The 21,218-nt window shown below is 47.7% G+C and overlaps 1 protein-coding gene across 1 annotated transcript; it reads right to left on the bottom strand.

Annotated features, from left to right (window-relative positions):
- Nucleotides 1-1,730: 1,730 nt before the first annotated feature.
- LOC135824356 (uncharacterized) lies at nucleotides 1,731-4,304 on the bottom strand. The gene has a single exon (XM_065337089.1). The coding sequence runs from the start codon at nucleotides 4,302-4,304 to the stop codon at nucleotides 1,731-1,733; it is 2,574 nt and encodes an 857-aa protein (XP_065193161.1).
- Nucleotides 4,305-21,218: the final 16,914 nt, after the last annotated feature.

Below are 21,218 nucleotides of genomic sequence, written 5' to 3'. Positions count from 1 at the left end.
TTCAATATCACGCAGAGTGCGAGACGCCCTAACAAAATTATTCTCCCTAAAGCAAAGACCACATCAAAATCGTTGTTTCTCTTCCAAACCTCCCTCTTATGGAACTGCCTCCCACCAAGACTAACTGCAGAACCATCCATTATTGTTTTCAAGAATGAGCTTCGCAAACTCACTTGCAAACATAGTGCTTCGCTCTCCGGTATGCCTACGCCATGTACATAACCCCCCCCCCCCCCCCCCCGTGTGCTCCCCAACGCATTCACGCTGCACAACTTTTCACTACTTTCACTTTAGCTCATACGTGTACATGTACATCCTTCAAAGCGGTGAACCCCTTGATAGGCGACAAGCCTCTGGGTCATCCTAATAAAGATATTATTATTATTATTATTATTAAGGACGTGCAGTGAGCACTGTTTATTTGTCGACATGCATGATTTACATTAAAAAAGAAGGGGAACTACTTGGAAAATACTTTGATATGGGCGGCTAAAAATGTGAAAAACAGGAAAAAGAAATGAGGTGATACAACACACCAAACATGTGCCACAGCGCGAAAGGAAATTAGCAGAGGAATACATTGTGTGAGAAAAAAAGGTTTTAGGGTTTTAACCTGAGTATGGCTTGCAGCCCTGCGTTTCAGCCCAGGGCAGCTGCATACTCACAACGGGCAGCCGTGTGCTCAGCGCATATAAACTCACTGCGGGCTGGCGTGTGCTCAGCGCAAATAAACTCACTGCGGGCTGGCGATCAGCCCGGCCTTGCACATGTTAGGCCCTCATCAGACTACGTACATAGAAAATCCAGTACAAAATCACATAAAACCTAAAAGGCAACATTTTTCCATGCCTGCTTTCAGACTACACATTTTACATGCAATATACAGGCAACCTTTGACCCTACGAAATTGCGCAAGGGGCCTAGGATGTGTGAAAGCAGCGGACAGTCGTACCCGGGCACAAAGTTCGTACAACTGCCTGGTGAAAGTACGATAAATGCAGGAAAGTTGCCTTGTACAAGGGTTGGCACCTTGCCTGAAAGGATTGGGCAGCTTTTTAGGCTTCCCCTCCCGATTCTTGTTGTTGTCCTGGAAACTTCTATGTAAATGTGACTTATAGGCTGTTTTGTACCTAGTCTGAAGAGGGCCTAAACACCCTTAGCGGGCTGGCCCGCTCGCTCCAGACCGGGCTGGAGTTGCACATAATATTATAATAGGCCCCTTTGGCCCTAAGGCCCTCTTCAGACTAGGTACAAAACAGCCTATAAGTCACATTTACATAGAAGTTTCCAAGACAACAACACGAATCTGGCGGGAAGCCTAAAAAGCTGCCCGATCCTTTCAGGCAGGGTGCGAACCCTTGTAGAAGGCAACTTTCCTGCATTTATCGTACTTTCTCACCAGGTAGTTGTACAAACGTACAGACTTTGAACCCGGGTACGACTGCCGGCTGCTTTCACACATCCCAGGTCCATTGCGCAATAGCGTAGGGTCAAAGGTTGCCTGTATATTACATGTAAAATGTGTAGTCTGAATGCAGGCTTGGAAAAATACATGATTTATTTTTTGAAAAACGTAAAAATGTTTGGCACCTATGAAATCAGGGGATGGCCCACGCCTGGTAAAAAAAAAGAAAGAACAACAATGAGGAGCTACAGTGAGAAAAAGACAGTGATAAAGGACCATCAGTGAAAAGGTATAATAAGTTAGAAAAACAGAACGAGAACATGACTCAGTGGCCGATTCCAACGCCGGCACCGTCATGTACGGAGAGTCCCATAAGACGGCGACGGAAGCCTCGCAGACGCATGTCCACGGCGCTGAAAATGGCGAACTGAGTGCGCACGCGTACCCAAGCCATCATGGCAGAGAAGGGCTTCTCCCATTTCGCTGCTAAGCAGCTGGCGAGACGCTTCTGGTACGCACTGTACTCGCGGTGGAGGACAGCATCAGTGGAACACACCAGAGGAGTGAAAGAGCCTCGTAGCTCTTCAGCGGCATGTTTGTACTTCCTCTTCTTCGCTGCAGCTGCTTTGTTGGCGGTGGCATTCCAGGACAGGTTGGCCTTGGCATAACTGGGTGCGTCAGCATCTACGATGCGGTTATCGAAAAACGCCGACCGGTTGCCTTCCCATACTCCGCGAGCGAGCCAGTCCGCTTGGAGCATAGGCCGACCATTCCTGTCCTGTTCCGGGATGAGGATCGGCTCGATGGTGACGCCGCCGAAGGCAATGTCGGCAAGCTTGGCATCACTGTCACGGAGGTCGTTGTGGCCTCTCTTGACAAGGCCGCCCTTATGGCAGTCAAGGCCGTGCTGCAAGGTGAATGGGGCGCCACATCCGTCACATTGAGATGGAAGAGAGTTGGGCTGCCTGCCGTAGCGGATTGCCAGCTGATCCCGAAACTGGGTTGCGGACATGTCGTAGCCTTCCTGACGGAGCGGTAGGACGGTCAGCCAGCCGGAAGCATGTCCGTCGACGATGCGGGAGAGAGTGCGCCGTTCCGTTTTGGGGAGGTCTTGAAGAAGATCCTTGCTGAGTGCCCCTGCTTGCTCGTCCCTTATCCGGCTTGCCTGGCTCGTCGCTAGTTGGCAATGACGAGAATGGTCATTGATGACCACTGGCTGACCGGAGCAGATGGAGCGCGTCAGAGTCCGAGTAGCATCTTTCGACACTGCATGGGCACCCGGTGCTGTTTCGGTAGGATCGGTGATGGCGAGGCCACCGAACTTGGCAGGGAGGGCGAGTAGCTGATGTTCTCGCTCAAGGACCTCTCTACCAAGGACAGCAGGCGTGAACTGTTGCCGAATGATGTCACGTAGCGGGGCGTACTCGGCTTCATGGCCTTCGACAACGCGGTGAATGTATGACCATTCGCAGGAGAGGGACGGTGTAAACGCGCAATAAGCTGCTTGTGGGTATGCTTTGGCAGCATCAGAGAGGTGTTCCACGCTCTTAACCCACGATGCAACTTTGTTGCTGACAAACTGCTGTACACCCGCTTCATCACCGATGCATCCTCCTAGGAATCGGCTGGATAGTGTGACTTCCACCTGGAAGTCGCTGAAAAGGTCTTGTGCCTCCTGCAGGAACTGAGGTTTGACAATCAGGACACTCTTGGTGGGCTCAGCAAAGTAGCCATATGCTGGACTAATTTCGAGAAGGGAGCAAAGCCAGGCCCTTACCCTACGCAGATAGCCAGCGCAGGACGAATCGTCAGCATACCAATTCTGAATGTGCTGTTCTGGATCTTTCAGCCGGGTGACAAGAGGTTGCACTCCAACTGCATACATCAGCATTGCCAATGGACAGCCTTGGGTGGTTCCCTCACGACTTAGAATGACATGGATATTGCTGGGGGTTGTTCCTTTGAGAATGATGACAGCGAAGCCTCGATACGAGTTGAATAGAAACCGGCTTGCGCGTGGCCAGAGTATGCGGCAGTTCCAGAGGGCAGCGGATCTGCTGATGGAGTTGAATGCATTAGAGGCATCCACGAGCAAGATGCCCTCCGTTTCCTCGCTGTTGAAGAGCTCGTTCATAGCGTGTACCGCGGCCTCGATGCCTGCCTTCGTACCAGCGCAGAGTTGATCGGCTCCACATACATCTTGCACGTCAGTGCCTGTAGCGAGTGCCAATGCCTTGGCCTCAATGCGCTGGCGACATTCTCCTATGCCAATCGGGCGAACTCCGGGCTGTTTGTCAAGTGCGACTCCTCTCCGGGCAAGGAACGCTCTCATGGCATTCCAGGGTACGACTTCATTGGCATGAAGACGTGTTGAGGCTGCAATGGCTTCCCTCATGCGGGCACTGGCATTCCCATACCGCAAAAGAAAGGCCCTCCACTGCTCAGAATCCGTTCCACTGGGACCAGCACTACCAAATAGACGCCTTGCAACCTGTTCCACATGGGCACTGGTGATGTTGACCTGCTCCAGCGGTGGCAGCTCATTGCATTCTAGGAACGCACTTGGGTCAGGGGTTCTTGGAGCTGGGTGTTTTTCCTGCAAAACATCATACACTGTCTTGCCTAGCGGGCCTGTCTTGCCATGTGCTTCGTCGGCCGGGTCCAGTACACCTCCACTACTCCGGTCGGTCACTAGTCGCACAGCCGAGCGTACCCGTCCCTCCAGCATTAGTCGGTTGAATGTCCTTTGAACTTGTTCATTGGACATTGGGCTCATGCTGGATTGCAGCTGGTTGTCGCACCGCTGGGCCTCACGAAGCAGTTCGGCAAGGAGACCTGCCTCCCACATATCCATTCTCCTTGTCAGTAGGGGTCGGATATCCTTGCTCTTCTTTACCATCTTATCTCGCTGCAGAACTAGGCTTGGAAAAATGTTGCCTTTTAGGTTTTATGTGATTTTGTACTGGATGTTCTATGTACGTAGTCTGATGATGGCCTAAGGGAAAGCCACGTCAGAAGAAGCGGCCAGCAGACAGCAAAGCTAGTACCCGTAGATCTACGGACTTGAGTTCACAACTTTTTGAACTCGCGCAGACAGCAGCCAGCAAAGCGAGTACCCGTACGGACTTGAGTTCACACCTAGTACCTTCTTGAACTGGCGCAAGCAAACACACCCGATATGGCCGTTGGTGCAAGTGAGCAACCCAGCTCAACAGCAACAAGACTCTGGATCGGAGGACGACAGCGCATCCCGTAGTGCATCCCGTAGATCTCGTGGAGGTCTTGGATCGACACGTGGAACTTCAAATCCCAGGACGAAGATTCAAAACGCGGACGTCCAAGAACGCAAGCTGTTACCTTGTTTCGAGGATGAGCCTGACAATCTGGCATGGCAGCTCATCTCGAACACAAAGCCTACAGGCAAGAAAGCGGTCCTTTTTGCTGGCAATCTCCGGCATGACATGGAAAGTGACCACCTTAGCCAGTTTAAAGCACAGCGAGCTTCAGCTACGAATATTCCAGCCACCATCCATGAATGCAAGACCTTTCGCAAAGAGGATAGTATCTCAGCTCGAATTGTTGTTAATCATGCCAGCTCCAAGACACTGCTCCAGTGGAAATTTTGGCCATCGCCTGTTTATTGCAGACTTTGGAGCTTTGACAAATATCTGAACTCTGCGGCAGACCATGCTGCTGGTCAACAATCTGCATCTCAGTCACAACCATAATGACCGTTCTGACCACTGCATTCCTCAATGTGTGCAGCCTGCGGAGGAAGGTTTCTGAGGTCCAGGAGTTTGTGTCCTCCAGAGGTATACATCCTCTTGGAATCGCGGAAACTTGGTTGAAGCCCGATATCAGTGATGGTGAAGTAGCTATACCACATTTCAAATTGTTTCGCAAGGACAGACCAGATAGACCTGGTGGTGGAGTAGCTGTATACTGCCATGAGTCCCTGGCTGTTCGTCGCCGCTTCGATCTGGAAAGTGAGCTGGAACTACTATGGCTTGAGGTTGTAGTTCCCGGCCACGACTCCCATGTTATTGGTTGCTGCTACCGGCCACCTAACAGCCCAGCTGCCTTCTGGGCATCACTAGAACACAACATCGAGCGAGCTGTGGAAGGCCAGGAAAAGTCTACCACGATTGTCGGCGACTTCAATGTGGACTTTGCCCAGGATCAGCCATCTGCAGTACCTCTGCGCTCTATTATCAGCCGCTTCAACCTTTCCAACTATGTAACATCTCCCACCCGAGTGACCTCCCATTCAGCTACGCTGCTGGATTTACTCCTTTCATCAGCTCCACCGGTTGGCAGCTGTGAAACAGTATACTTAGACATGAGTGACCATTTTGCGATTCTTGCCCACTTGTATAGTCAAGTGCCGAAGCACAGCTCATCAGCACCAACGACCACGCGGCGGTTGCACCTCGTTGACTGGGACCGCTTCAGCGACGCCGTCCAGCGCAATCAGCAGGCATTTCCTGACAATGGCAACTTGGAGGACATGATTACATCTTTCACTGAGTCTCTTCTATCACCATTAGACCACCATGCGCCTCTAGTTGCTCAGCGTGCTCATCGACGTCTCCCATGCCCATGGCTGACGAATGAACTAGTTGTGGCTGTACGGAAGCGCAATGGCTTACACCAGAAGTTGATGCGGGACCAGGGTAATGCAAGATTACGCGAGGAATATAAATCAGCTCGTTCTGTGGCTAGGAAGCTTGACAGGAAACTGCGCAACCAGTATTTTACCACCCAATGCCAAACTACCAACCAGAGGAAACTCTGGAGGGTACTAAATACTGTCACGGACAGAAGGAAGAAATCGCAAATCCCTCAAACGCCTTTGCCAGAGCTAAGTCGAGTGTTTGGCGGAGTAGTGAATGATCCAACATGTCCACCCCACCTCCAGCTGCCGTTGGGCCCAAGCCTCCAATCCAGCTTAAATGTATTCCAGCCTGTCACAGTGACAGATGTCGAGTCATGCCTGAAATCAGTGGATGCAAGGTTTCCTGCTCAAGCAACATGCCTCTGGTCTTGCACCGAATCTCACCAGCATTATCAATTTGTCTCTTAGAACTGGACAGGTTCCACCAACCTTCAAAGTGTCACATGTCAGTCCCTTATTTAAGAGTGGCGACCCAACCCTGCCCCAGAACTATCGTCCAGTGTCTCTCCTCCCCATTATCTCCCGTATTCTGGAGACAATGGTTAAGAGACAGCTCACTGCCTATCTGGAGACACACCAGCTATTGCCCGACAGCCAGTTTGCTTATCGCAAGCAACATTCGACTGAGGATGCACTTGTGTTAGCTGTTAATCGATGGTCCACTGCTAGATGCAAACGAGAGTTCACTGGGACAGTGTTCGTTGATATGTCGAAAGCTTTCGACCGTGTTAAGCATGAACGTCTAGTTACAGTTTTGTTTTCCCTTGGTATAGCTGGAACTGCATTAGAATGGTTCACTGACTATCTCTCACGGCGTTTCCAGAGTGTCAAAGTTCTTGACTCTGTTAGTGAAGCCGTCAGTTGCTCCCGTGGTGTTCCACAAGGTAGCGTCCTTGGGCCACTGCTTTTTGTGCTCTACACTAGTGAACTCCACACCATACTGCCACCGTCTGTACAGCACCAAGAATTTGCAGATGACATTGAGTCATCGACTGCTCCCATTCTGATCCTGCTGTAGTGTGCAGAACCCTCACGCAAGCCATGACAAACCTTGCTACCTGGCTGGAGGACATTGGCCTGCTCCTCAATACTTCCAAGACACAATTGCTCTTCATCCGGCCACGAGGCGCGGCTGCAATACAACCGGAGGTCTTCTGCAATGGCGAGAAATTTTGTGTGACCACTACAGCCCAGTACCTCGGTTTAGCCCTGGATAATGATTTATCCTGGGCTCCACATGTGGAGTATATTGGTCGCAAGACAGCGCAAACAATTGGTCAGCTCTGGAGGCATGGGCGAGGACTGAGTTTGCTTGCCCGGCGAACGTGGTTCTTGAGCATGATCCTTTCCCAGCTGTGTTATGGTTCAAACAGTTTCTTTCCAGGACTTAGCGCACACCTGCTTGGTCAGCTTGAAAAGATGTTCAAGGCTGGCATCCGTGCAACCTTGCAACAGCGGCTCTTGACTCCAACTGCCCCGCTGCTCTCTCTGCTCAGCATTGTTAGTCTACCACATACATATACACACAAAATTGTCGTATTTGTTCATCGATGCATTAACTCTTCCTGTAGTCCCCTTCTTCAACAATTATTCACCCGAACGGCCCCAGAGACTGTTCCGGAGGATCAGCGCACCACACGGGGACAAGTGACGAACTTGCTTCAAGTTCCCTTTCTTCGTGGGCCTGCGGGACGATCGACCATGATGTTTCGGGGAAGCATTCTCTGGATCGCTCTCCCCTCTGATTTTAGAGTGATAGGTGTCCCTGGTCCCTTCCGAAAAGCTCTTTCTGCCATTGATATACTTACCTTGTGAATATCCTCGTTATACCTGTATTATCTGCCATAAACTCTAACCTTCTCGTCTATCAATCATTTGTGCATGCATGTCTATAAAATCAACTACGTATTCCTGACTCCATGAAATTGTCTTTCTATTCTTTGACTCCATGAAATTATTGTCTTCCTATTTCTGACTCCATGAAATTGTCTTCATATAATTTTTTCCTTTTCTTCTTTTGGTCCTTTCTGTCTTATATTATTATCATTTCTTGTTTTCCCTTGCATATCATCCCTTCATCATTCTGTGAGAACCTGTCCTATGGGCAGGTGATAAGGCATCTATGCCTGTTCATTTGGTGAAGTAAAATATACAACAACAACAACATTGACGTGTACATTGGTGTGCCGAGTAGTATCACCCTTGATTACTCATCCAACCAAGACTTTATCAGGATTGAGGTCCCAGACGCTGAGATCGCACGCCGAATGTGAAGTGCATCTAGCCTTGAACCTGTCGCACAAAGCACACACATATGGCAAAATGACATCCACTCTGATTATTTCCAGAGGCCAATCATGACAGAACACAGAAATGAAACCACGGCCTCAACCAAGTTAACGCAAAGGAAGTTGGTCAAAATAATCCATGCAGTGCTCTTTTAATTGCAGCGCTGACTGCAGTGTGGCGTCGTAGCCCGATACCCGCTGAGCACAGACACAAACTCCATTCGACAGGGGCGAGACATACTCTTTTGGAATAAAGTCATAAAGTACAGCATTCCAATGCCATGACGGACATCTCATGCAAATGCATGGTCTGTTCATTTGGCCGACTCGCCCACACATGAGAGTGTGTGCATGTATGTGCGCACACAAGTGTGCGCGTGCACACACACACACACACCATGTATTCGGTGCGTATGGCGTACCAGTTGCGAGGCAATGAAGACTGTGTGCATGTACCATAAAGTACCGCTGATCCGCCCCCAACGCCATGTCGATTCCCAGCTGGGTTTTCGGCAGCGGGCGGGAATCAGATCAAGGCTGTCAAGTGCAGCACGATATACAACAACTTGGAGGATCAGACTCGATGTGCTAGATTATGCACATTTTCATCCTGGACTGCCATATATTGTGTACAGCAGTGCATGCGTCGGTTCAAAATCGTATTTCGTTGTACACGCCAAAGTCGCTTCACAGGTAGAAAATCGACAGGGGGCGGGAATAAGAAAGGGGGCAGATCAACGGTACTTTATGGTACATGCGCACACAAGCGCGCGCGTGCACACACACACACACACACACACACCATGTATTCGGTGCGTACGGCGTACCAGTTGCGGGGCACTGAAGATGGAATCATTATCATGATGGTACATGTACATGACTGTACAGTGTATGTTTGAGTGTAAAGTAAATTGTATTTTATTACACATTTCTTCAACACAACTTACTTCACATCTTCGCATTTCTCATAATCGATCCACCTACACTCCGTATCAGTCGAGGAAAAATCTCCCAGGTATACACTAGTCACCACAGCCATGTGATGACATTGGGATGGGCCCCAAGCATGATTGCACTCTCCAGTTACAATAATGCCCAGATTATCTGTGATGACAAAATGCAAATGCATAGCGGCAATCGATGGATGAAGAGAGAGTTTGTAAATACACATATCTTTCCACTTGTTCAGGAGCTTACCTTTTGGAGTTCATATCGTTTACACGATCTCTCATGCTGTCTTGCACCTTGGCTTTGTTGACCATCGATACGCCAATCCAGAAAACATTCTACAGGAGCTACTAATGCAGAGCGTTTTTTTGCAGAGCGTTTTTCAGGCTCGATCTCGGCGATCTATCTTGTCACGCCAATAAAATACTCCGTGACACTGGCGACAGTCACAAGAGACGTCTCAGTAAGGTAATGAGCAGGACCACACCGTCCAGGTCAAGGACAAAGAGAAAACAAGACACTCACTGAAAACAGCAAAGAAGAAACGAAGACAAGTACAGGATTCCTATATGTTGCCACTGACAACTGGTTTGGTGGGGACGACGCTACTTTTGTTTGTCCCCAGTGGGATCATTGCTATGCGTATCACTATCGAAGGAACTGTGACGTCATCACTTAACAGCCCCATTGACGTTATCGCATAATCTCTATAGGTAATCGGTTGACCGCTTTGGGATCCAGAGTAGGGGGTTTCTTTTTGCACCCACAACCGAAAGCTGCTGCTCGCGCTCATATTGGTATTAGTCGTAACTTGCTGAATTCGCAACTTCTAATAAGTAATTAGTTCGTATATATCAGCTTAACCTAAGCAGAAAATCCATTAGGGGATCTCCCGTCGCCAGTTTGCAGTTGCACTATCGATTCCAGAAGGCTCTTTCTTTCAATCAAGACCGGAACATTTCGCATCTGTACGTATATGGGTCAAAATGACAGGAGCTAGAGGAACACACTCAGGCCGAAAGCAGGTTCCTCGTGCCTCAAATCGCGCGAACTCCCTGAACAGCCTAGAGCAAGATGGATGAGTGCACAAAAGGCCTGGGAGATTCTTTTGGGTCTTGTTATTGTTTTTTCTTTATTTGAATTCGCTAAAACCAAACGGACAGAACTGTCCAGTGACAAGGGAGCGAATGATGAGCGTCATAATCACTATGCATCAAAACATCTCAGGGCAAAATGAGACAGACTATATTAAAGAAGGGTTTGCACAACACTTGTACATAAAGGGGAGTACGAGAACAAAGGCGCGGCAGAAGTCGAAGCAAGAAGCAATCAACGCCAGAGATGTTTTTGTCCACCAAAACCTTTTAGGGTACACTCGATGAACCGGGCTTAATTCACTAGCTGTTTCGGCCAGCGCGCGGGGCCGCGGGCACTCTGGGTTGCCGTCTTCCCCACACTAGCTACAGTTCAAGGATCCACGCATGCAAAAATGGAGCCCTGAAGCAGCAGGAAAACGACATGCACCTTGGGACTACTACTGCTCCGAAGCCCCGAATCACCGACGACCAACAATGTATGCACGGGGGTCGACTTCAACTTTCTTCCTGGATGCTCCACTACCCAGCCGGTCAATCATCTCTCCAACGCCTTCACGATTATGGTCTTAAACTCTACCACTCGACCTTGATTGCGAAGGTCTTCGAGAGAGGATTCACTTCAAACTCGAGAAAAACGTCCCCGGACCTGGACACTTTTCTCGAGTTCAACTACATATAGCTGTTATGTGGGCGAAAATGGGTCTTATGCAATCCGTTGAATATTGCACAGCAGTTGTTCAAACCTAAAGAGAGAGAATTTTTAGAAAGTTAGACAAAAGGAAAGAGAAGAGGGGAGGAGAGGAGGGAACATGAGAGGATAGAAAGAACAGAAGAGAGTTGTTGTTGTTGTTGTTACAATATTTTACTTCACAGAGTGTGTCGGAAAGGAAAGTTATTGTACGACCGGAGCACAAAATCTATAATTGGGGCTAAAGTTTGCGAGGCATAACTAAAGAAAAAGACTGCACATTATAGTGAATAGTCGGAAAGCAAAGGCTGGGAGCCTGGCATAAAGTCTCCGTAGCGCTGGCCAATACGAGAGTAACGAGACACGCACACTATTGCAAGCAGGTGCAAGGAAGCGTGCACGGGACTTGGATCTTGACAAGGATGCTGAACCGGTAGGGAGCGTGAACGTGGAGGGTGTTGTTTCAATGGACTCGCTCATCCGGGAGTTTCGAAAAGCAATGCGTGAAGTTTTGGATGAACAAATCGCCGCCATTGTTGTGGAAGTAGAAGATTTGAAGAAAAAACTTGCCGTGGCCCAAATGAGAGAGTTGAGACACTGGAGTACCACAATCGGAAGCTCAAAACTACAGTTGAGTCGTTCAGCAGAACAGCGATTCCGAAAACACACCCAGCACTGGTTACCGAGTTGCACTACGTTCACCTACTGCATCGATCAATTGATTTTGTCGAGTCGAGCGAGCTGTAACTCCCGGTGCAGAAAGGCGGGCTCGCGTCCGTACATGGCTACTTCCCCTTGTCTGACCCCATGACTAAAACGAAGTATAGTAGCTGACTGGCCAAAATTAAAACAAAACAAACGAAAAGGTTTTAAATATTTGCTTCATCACCTGATAGGAAGGTGAAAAGGAACCATTTCTTGAGCGCCTCCACGGTTGTGAAACAGTTGATGCTTCTTGAAAAGAATGGCAATCCCATTTTTGTGAAACTTGATAGGTGTTAGCCTTCGGGTAATCCTGAAATAAAGATTATTATTATTGATGGTTGAAAGGTCGTAAGCCTGGACGGGTCTGCGTAACCAGCGAAAACAAAGCAGACATGGTTAGGGTCCAGCGGATAATGCTCCGAAAATGTTCATATAATGCTAACCATAATGCTCCAAAACTGCCTTATAATGCTGATTATAATGCTTCAGCAAGGGATATAATGCTCTTGGTTTGGGATAAAAATGGAAGAAAGTCTGCACATTGTCAAACTTCCAGGAAATTATGCATATCGTCGATCTGCATCTGAAGCTGCCACCTTATCTCTCATGAGCTCCACCACTTCTTAGCACTATAATACATGATCGCTTCTCCATTGATTGCTCTCCATTCCAACTTTGATGCAGGGTTGTGGAAGAATAGTCTGTGTATCAAATCTTTCCCCTAATTATCCACGTAGTGAGAGATGAAACCATTATTGCAGGTAGTCATTCATTGTTGGGATGAAGTTAATCTTGGCAAATAGTATTCCTGCCTGCAGACAAGCTGTCACTGCGTCCACTCTGTGAATAATGTCTTCATCTGAAACACCAGACGTGAGGCCAGCTCCTGAGATCCGATCTCAGATGGAGAGCCCTCCCATTTGCGGAAATCCTGAAAACACGTGGTCAGAAGTTATTTTTCCACTCTACATCCTTTGCTTGTGCTCTCATCTTCTCCTTGAGATGGTGTGTAGACGTATGGCTTGCCACAATACTCTTCCTCTCTGATAGCATTTGACTGTAGGCCTGGCATTAGTACCGTCCACAACTAACTGCACGTGCTTCATCAGGAAAGTAAGACAGGCGCTGCTGAGCAATCGACTTGGAACTAAGTCCATGAGAAATTCTAGTTCTTTTCGAGCCTCCTGAGCTGGACTCGGCAAAGGCAGTTCTTTTGGAACGAGGTATTTCAGTTTATAGCCGCTCCTTTATCCTGGTCCAAATTTAGCAATGCATCTGTGTCTACTTCAGTATCGCTAGAGATGCTATCACCAGAGCCTCTGGCACAACTAGAAAACTCTTCTTCGCCTGTTTGGTATTCACTTCGCGTATGTCTCCTCCATTGCTCTCTATTATTCCCGTAGCTATGCAGAAGACGTTACTTCAGTAACATCTCGCGCTAGCCAGGGTCCACACAGCTTTAATTCTAAAAGTAAAAGAAACCTCATAAATAATTTCTCCGCATTTGTGTCACTTGAACTGCATGCCTCGGCCTCGGTTGGACATGCTTCACAAATGGCTTGTATGCATTTACCTGACCACATCGCTACAATCATTTTGTATTTTGTATTTAATTATATTTAAGGATTTCCCAAAGGCTTTGGGCCTGTCGAGGGGATCTCCCGCAAGAAGAATGAAATGACAACTTTATGTAGAGGGAGCAGTTAATCGAGGATAGGCTAAGGAAATAGATCGAGGCATACAAAATCTGGTAATTAAGGAGTTGGGATACCGTCAGTGTAATGGATATATCGGCGAAAATGCTGATAGAGAGAATGCTTGAATTCGGGGAGGCTGGTCATAGATGTAAGAGAAGGCGGTAGGCAATTCCATAGCATTGCAGCTTTGTTGGAAAAGAGAGAAGAAATGCGCACACCATGATAATTGATGTTAAGTTTGTTTGGTCTTCTTGGACTTGAAGACAGTGAAAGGTGAAAATGTTGGAGGTGTTCTGGAGATATATGTATAAGTTTAAATAGAGTAACAAGAGCTGATACTTGTCTGCGAAAGTGCAAGGACTCTAAGTAAGTCACAAAGGGCATTTAACTGGGATTTCGTTTCGCATCTATCTACATTGACTTTTTTACGTAGCAAATACTTCCTAGCTACTCTGGCTTGTAAAATATTTAAACGCTCCAGCTCAGCTTTGGTGATGGCGTAGCACCAGGCCGAGGTGGCGTGTTCCAGGGTGGGTCGGACAAAACCTTTATATAGAAGTAGAAAGGCTGTGGGGGCAAGATGCCGTCCCATGAAGCATAGCAGATTAACACGACGTTGGAAGGTTTTCAGGATGGTCTGAAGGTGGATGGTGTTGGACTGGTCGGGTGTTAAATACACTCCAAGATGCTTCGCAGCTTCAACGATGGTGATAGGTTGGGAAGAGAGCACGATAGGGTGTTCGTTACTGTATCAACCTGCTATGCCTGGTCCATCAGACCCCACTCGGTCAGTGGACCCACTACGGCTAGCGGCTGCCGGTTGCTGAAGAACCAGTAGTATCTACATCACCTAGTACTGCCGACACGTCTGAAGCGACTGAAGTGTCATCTGCGACTCAAGTCACCGCAGGCAGTACACAGGAAGTGTGCCGTTCATCCCGTACCATTAACCCTTTCACTGCTGCAGGGTTGTGCACACAGGCTCTGGAAAAATCCGAAAAATAGGGCCGATGGCCAACTCCACTACGTTATGGTTCAGGCAACTGGGTCGGTGAACTTTTGGGAAATGAAGGCCAAAGCTACCAACATCACACTGACAAACTCGATAGGTTCCCCAAAAAGAGGTACAAAGCTGTATAGGACACGTAAGTTTGCTGAATTTGCATAAAATACGGCAAAGTCGGCAATTGCAGTTGAAAAACCAAACGAAAAAAAGGGAAACAAGAGACGCAGAACGTAACTAAGCGGGATCCGTACCCGCAACCTCTCGTACATGAGGCAGGAACTGTACCAAATGACCAGCAGTGACTACACACGTGAGGACAATACTAAAACCGGGTATTTATACCATGACGTACATGTACGTCATCAGAGCCTGGACGTCATCTAGGACGACGTACATGTACGTCATCCGCGGTGAAAGAGTTAACAGCGGGTGTAAATACCGTGACTGATGACTATTCTGATCTGAGAACTATTCGCTGCTAGATATTCATTGAAATAACTGATTGTTGGAATTCTTTCCACACATGGTATTTATTGTATAATAGTGTTTTCATTGGTACCATTGAAGTTTAGTTTCTTCAACAAAATGTCTAAGTGCCAACATATGATTATAAGTCTTCTATTATTATTATTATTATTACTTGTACTTGCATGTACGCGTTGGAGTCAACCATGCAAGCATGATCCACAACTTCGCTTATGCTGAACATGATAAACAGGACTATGACAGGGGAAAAAACGAGCTAGAACGATGATAATATATTTGTTGCAGGGCAAATGTTATGTCTATGCATGCGGTGCATGACCATCACCCATAGTTATCTTATTATGACTCCCCACTAGTTGTATTCATAGGTGTATTCATATTGCGTATGGTTGAAGGGAACGAGGTCTTTTCCTTGTAGTGTACTTGGAAGTGCGTTGTGGAATCATGGAGTGATTAGTCCACGGCATTACAGTGTGTGTGTGTGTGTGTGTGTGTGTGTGTGTGTGTGTGTGTGTGTGTGTGAGAGAGAGAGAGAGAGAGAGAGAGAGAGAGAGAGAGAGAGAGAGAGAGAGAGAGAGAGAGAGAGAGAGAGAGAGAGAGAGAGAGAGAGAGAGAGAGAGAGAGAGAGAGAGAGAGAGAGAGAGAGAGAGAGAGAGAGAGAGAGAGAGAGAGAGAGAGAGAGAGAGAGAGAGAGAGAGAGAGAGAGAGAGAGAGAGAGAGAGAGAGAGAGAGAGAGAGAGAGAGAGAGAGGAGAGAGAGAGAGAGAGAGAGAGAGAGAGAGAGAGAGAGAGAGAGAGAGAGAGAGAGAGAGAGAGAGAGAGAGAGAGAGAGAGAGAAGAGAGAGAGAGAGAGAGAGAGAGAGAGAGAGAGAGAGAGAGAGAGAGAGAGAGAGAGAGAGAGAGAGAGAGAGAGAGAGAGAGAGAGAGAGAGAGGAGAGAGAGAGAGAGAGAGAGAGAGAGAGAGAGAGAGAGAGAGAGAGAGAGAGAGAGAGAGAGAGGGAGACAGAAAGAGAGAGGGAGACAGAAAGAGAGAGAGAGTAAGTTACATTTATAAAGACAATTAAGTCTAACAAATGAGGACTGAGACCTCTAGAACAGGGTTGTTATGCCTGAAAGCTGGTGCATGATTTGACAAGCAGGTTGTCAGTCTAGATTTTATGCGCAGTTGGAGAAAAATGCGCAGAATTTTTGTAACGAGATAAAAAGCAGAAATAACAAGAAAAGATTAGATGGAGAGAGAGAGAGAGTAAGTTACATAATAATTATATACAAGACAGGTAAGTCTAACAGAGAGAGAGAGAGAGAGAGACCCCAGGGCGTGATGAATCCCGTGACCGGCTTCAAAACGTCAGACAGGGGTGGTCGCCAGTGCCCATGAAGAGCGCAACGCATGGTGTAGAAACGGGCTTTACCGATAGCTGTAACGACGTCAAGCGGAGTACGAGCTGGGTGTGTAGGTCGGCAGACTTGGTCGTTGAGTTTACCCAAATCAATGGTCAGGCGCTTTTCATTGGAAGACTTCTTGTCTGCGATGACGATTGTGTGGCCCCAGTCTGACGGTTCAGTGACTGGCTCAATAATTACATTGATCACCGTGTCGTCCAGTTGAGATTTTACCTGATCTCCATGGGAGGATCAGCCATGGGCTTCAACTGGAAGTCGTCGAATACATGAGAAAATTGCATCAGCTGAGCCTTAAAGGGGAAGTTAAGGCAAAAATTAAAATTTCACCAGTAACAGTCTGTTGTAGTCTTCGGGGTGCTGGGTCGAATGGTCTTGGTCCGAGAAAGCTGAGACGCTCCCTTCTTACTTGAATCCCAATCGAACTCGCGCACTTCCACCGAAACTGGGTGACTGCGCCCTACTAGATGGGGATTTGTATACAAAATGTCACTAAAAGCGCCATTTCGTTCTTATAAAAGCACGGATGACCGCGATTGGCCCATATGTTGTAGTCTTTTGGACGCTGAGTCGACTGGTTTTGGTCCGAAAAGGCTGCGATGCAGCGTTCCTCCTTTATTCCCAATCGAACATGGTTGAACAAGCGGTCACGTGCTCCTGGGTGCCCAAATCACCTGGTCACCACGCCAGCAGGCGACAACTTTCACACCTAGGTTCAACTCGAGTGACAGGACTGCACCCAAAAAAGGTCAAACAGGCTAGTAAGTTGTACCCTGCAGGCACGGTGACGAGGTGACTGGCGTACGCAGGAGCACGTGACCGCTTGTTCAACCATGTTCGATTGGGAATAAAGGAGGAACGCTGCATCGCAGCCTTTTCGGACCAAAACCAATCGACTCAGCGTCCAAAAGACTACAACATATGGGCCAATCGCGGTCATCCATGCTTTTATAAGAGCGAAATGGCGCTTTTAGTGACATTTTGCATACAAATCCCCATCTAGTAGGGCGCAGTCACCCAGTTTCGGTGGAAGTGCGCGAGTTCGATTGGGATTCAAGTAGGAAGGGAGCGTCTCAGCTTCCTCGGACCACGACCATTCGACTCAGCACCCCGAAGACTACAACTGGTGAAATTTTAATTTTTGCCTTAACTTCCCCTTTAACATCAGCAATGCCTGCACTGCTGGGTTTGGACTTCACACGAGAAATCTGCGGCCAGGACTCAGGGAGAATGCCAAGGGCACGGAGAGATCGGCATAGCAGCAGCGCCTCGTCGAGGTCTTAATGACGATTGTACATGAAGTACTGTGGTGTGCTGGGCCAAGCCAATGGAGAGCATGGCAGAAATCTTTCCAAGGTTAACAGGAGAGGTGCCGTTTGCTGCTGAGACGGTGTCAGAATCGATGGCGAGGTCCCCAGGGAAACCACCCAGCTGGGAACGATGTGCTGACCCAATGGCGTCAACTTCACTGCCGGTGTCCGGAATCCACGACATGACTTCGGAGGTCCGTTCCGTGTTTAGCTGTGTGGGGGCAGTGATTTCTAAACCATGTTGAACTGACACACGTTTCAACTTCAATTGGCCTTTGCCGGATGCTGTGTACTTGCCTTTGTGCGGGCACATGGACTGGAAATGTCCGACACGCTGACATTCATTGCATTTACGTGACTTCGCAGGACATGGGCTCTTGGTCTGAAGACTGCGACCACAGTTGGGACACTTGCCACCTGCGGGTGTGGAGCTGCTGGGCTGGTTGGCAGCCATCCTTTGCATGAGAGTCTGGAACTTCAGGTCTAGTTGTGGAGACGCCTGCGCCTGAGTTGTCAGGAGCTGCAGGAGTGTGGCGAAATCAGGTAATCCATTACCAGAAGATGCTGCTGGATCGCTGGTCACCATACTGAACACAAATGCTCATTGTGACAGCTTATACGACTACGTCCTACGAAAGAAACTACTATCTAAAACGAACTAACAAACTAACTGCAGAGTAATCCAAACCAAAATCCAACAGAGTGCTAAACTGCTACTAGGCCAGGTAAGGCATTACAAGCTAGGTTGGTGTGGACCGAATGAAAACAACAGGACGAAATGTTCACTGCGCCATGTGGTGTCAGACAGAGTTTATTCACAACTAGCAAGGAGCTAGGACAACAAGCGAAGAAATACATACATTCCAAAGCAGTGTGCGAACACAAAAGGGAAGTGTGTATGAACACAAAAGGAAAATGTGTACGAGCGCATATGGAAGCAGGAATTCTAGAAAAAAAGGAATTCTAGACGCGTGCGTACGGGGTGCAGGAGTCGTACCATACGGAAGTATGCCATATACATCAGCCCCCTAGACGTTTTGAGAGCAGTGAGCTAAAAATCTGATTTTCTCTAATTTGGTGCTTGTTGGATTTTCATGTCAGCTCTTCGTTAGGGGCCGTCTTGGGTTACGGATTTTCTTACAAAACGAAAGGTTTTAGTATTTTCGTCACCCACCCACCCACCTAAAAAAACGAAAAAACGAACTCCAAGGCTGGTAAAATATTAAGCTAATGTCAATTTTCGACACCCAGAAGTAACTGGCCATTCTCCATCTGCATTCAATTTTCTTTTCAAAAATGAAACTCCTTCAAACCCACCCACTCCCAAACGAAAACTTTTCGTTTTGGAAACACTATAAGGGACCTTGGATGGCCCCTTTGTTGTAAACAAATTGCACAGAAGTAGGTTTCAGCGGACTGATAGTAATCTGCTTACCGTCTGGTCTACTCCCCAGCATGGATACGCGCATCGGTTCACCACGATTTGACGTAGCAACAATTCATAGCCACAGGTCTTCTGTACGCCAGTGGCTACCACAATGATGATTTTCGAGCCTGAAACATCCACAGCAGAGCGCACAGCATGGACACCAAGCGGAGTCACACCGTAGTTTGCTGCACGTTTTCCAAAGCTAGTCGACCCACGAGGTCCAAAAGCAGCTAAATATGAATCTAGCTCATCACCACAGAATCTGTTTCTCCCATCGCAAGTGCTCACAAATGTACTTGTATCTGTCAGCTACGAAGTGCAAACCAACAACCTTCCAAATTGGAAGATTGTTGGTTTGCACTTCGTAGATGTGTTGTGATATGAGTGCACTATAGTTTTATTCATTGCATTACAGAGCATTGATACACAGCATTCGCAAAATAGAAACTATTATTATTATTTTCACTAGTTTCAGGGAATTATTATTATTCCCGTAGCTATGCAGAAGACGTTACTTCAGCAACGTCTGGCGCTAGCCAGGGTCCACACAGCTTTAATTTGGTATTTGTTTGTTTGTTTGTTTGTTTGTGTCACGCCTGGCGCTATCTGTATCTGACGGCAAAAAAGCATAGGATGTTATAAATTTTACAATTCTCCTATTTTTTTCAGGCATATCCTGGGATTCGAACCCGCACTATCGCCCTACATGCATTCCCCATACACTTCGCATTCATACCCATTCTTCCAAGTTGCTTCACGTTATTATCTTGCGTTTGAAAGCCCTATTTGAATATTGCGGGCAGCTGTATGTGGCCAGCTGTGTTTGATGGTACGGTACGGTACGGGAGACGGTGTCGTATTACCCTCGATCGTACCTGTCCCGTACCTATCCCCTACCGTACCGTGCCATCAAAGACGGCTGGCCACAATGCATATTCAAATAGGGCTTTCAAATGCAAGATCACAATGTGAAACAACTTGGAAGAATTAGTATGTATGCGAAGTGTATCGGGGGATGCATGCAGGGCGCGCTATAGTGCGGGTTCGAATCCCAGGTTATGTCTAAAAAAAAAGGATTTTTTTAAAAGAATTATATAACATCCCTATGCTTTTTTTTGTCTAGGTCATCAAGGCAAAAAAGCATAGCGTAGGGCCCTGAGCTTCCAAGCTCTCTCGTTACTTGGTCCGCCCAGTTACAATTGGCGCTTATCTTCACACTTGTCTCAGGAAGGAAATACGAATATTTGAAGCATGCCACGATCACAAAGCACTATGTACATGATTATTAACATGTCAGTAAGAAACTCAGTCGAAAATTCAAGCAAGTTACACATCCTCCTCGCCACTATCGTCGCTGGAGGAAGACCTCAAAACATTCGATCCGGACCGCTGCTGCACGTTTCATAGCTTGTTCCACTTCTCCTCGTCTCAAATGACGCTCAAAGGCCGAGGGTGCCTGTCACCTTGCCCATCAGAAGCTGAGTGAGACTGCCCGCATATTGGCTGTAAGTGTTATCCCCGTTCGTCGCAATAATGCGACTTTGTTTGAGACAAAAAAGGCAACGCCATATCAGTGTCCTTTCTTCAAATCGCCTCTTGCGCTTGTCGTACTTGCTGACGAGCACCCACGCGAGCCACTGGTGCTTGGACATGCAACGCAGTGATAGCTTCTGCTTGATGTATCACCTGTGCGTACTGCAGCTAAGTCCTAACGCCGTGCACCAGACTGTTTGGCTAGTTTCCTGAAAGTCCTTTGCACGAGTGTTTCCCTCAGGACTTGGTGTTTATTTTGATTAGCTCCTTTGCCGTGTCCTATATGAGCTTCAAAGTGTGTCCGCTGGATTGGTTTCACTTTCTTGAGATGTTGACATGAACTGCAGTGTTTTCCCCACCGATTTGCTGGTGATAGCCCTTCACTAGGCACTGTACTGTGCAAGTACTGAAATTCAAGCTCGCGAAGCGCTTTTTCAGCTTTTCTATACCTCCTCGGGGTAAACAATCCTTGCCATCAGACAGCTGGAAGTGGACAGAAACTGTATTCTCCATCGCTCTGAAATGCGAACATCCTGACCTATTTTACGGAC

The sequence above is a fragment of the Sycon ciliatum genome, chromosome 9, assembly GCF_964019385.1.
Source record: "Sycon ciliatum chromosome 9, ocSycCili1.1, whole genome shotgun sequence".
Classification (NCBI taxonomy): domain Eukaryota; kingdom Metazoa; phylum Porifera; class Calcarea; order Leucosolenida; family Sycettidae; genus Sycon; species Sycon ciliatum.
Note: the sequence above shows the minus strand (reverse complement) of the source record. Positions and strands in the feature narration are given on the sequence as shown.

Coding starts and splice junctions, on each gene's coding strand:
- LOC135824356 (XM_065337089.1), bottom strand. CDS start 4,304: ATGGTAAAGAAGAGCAAGGATATCCGACCCCTACTGACAAGGAGAATG.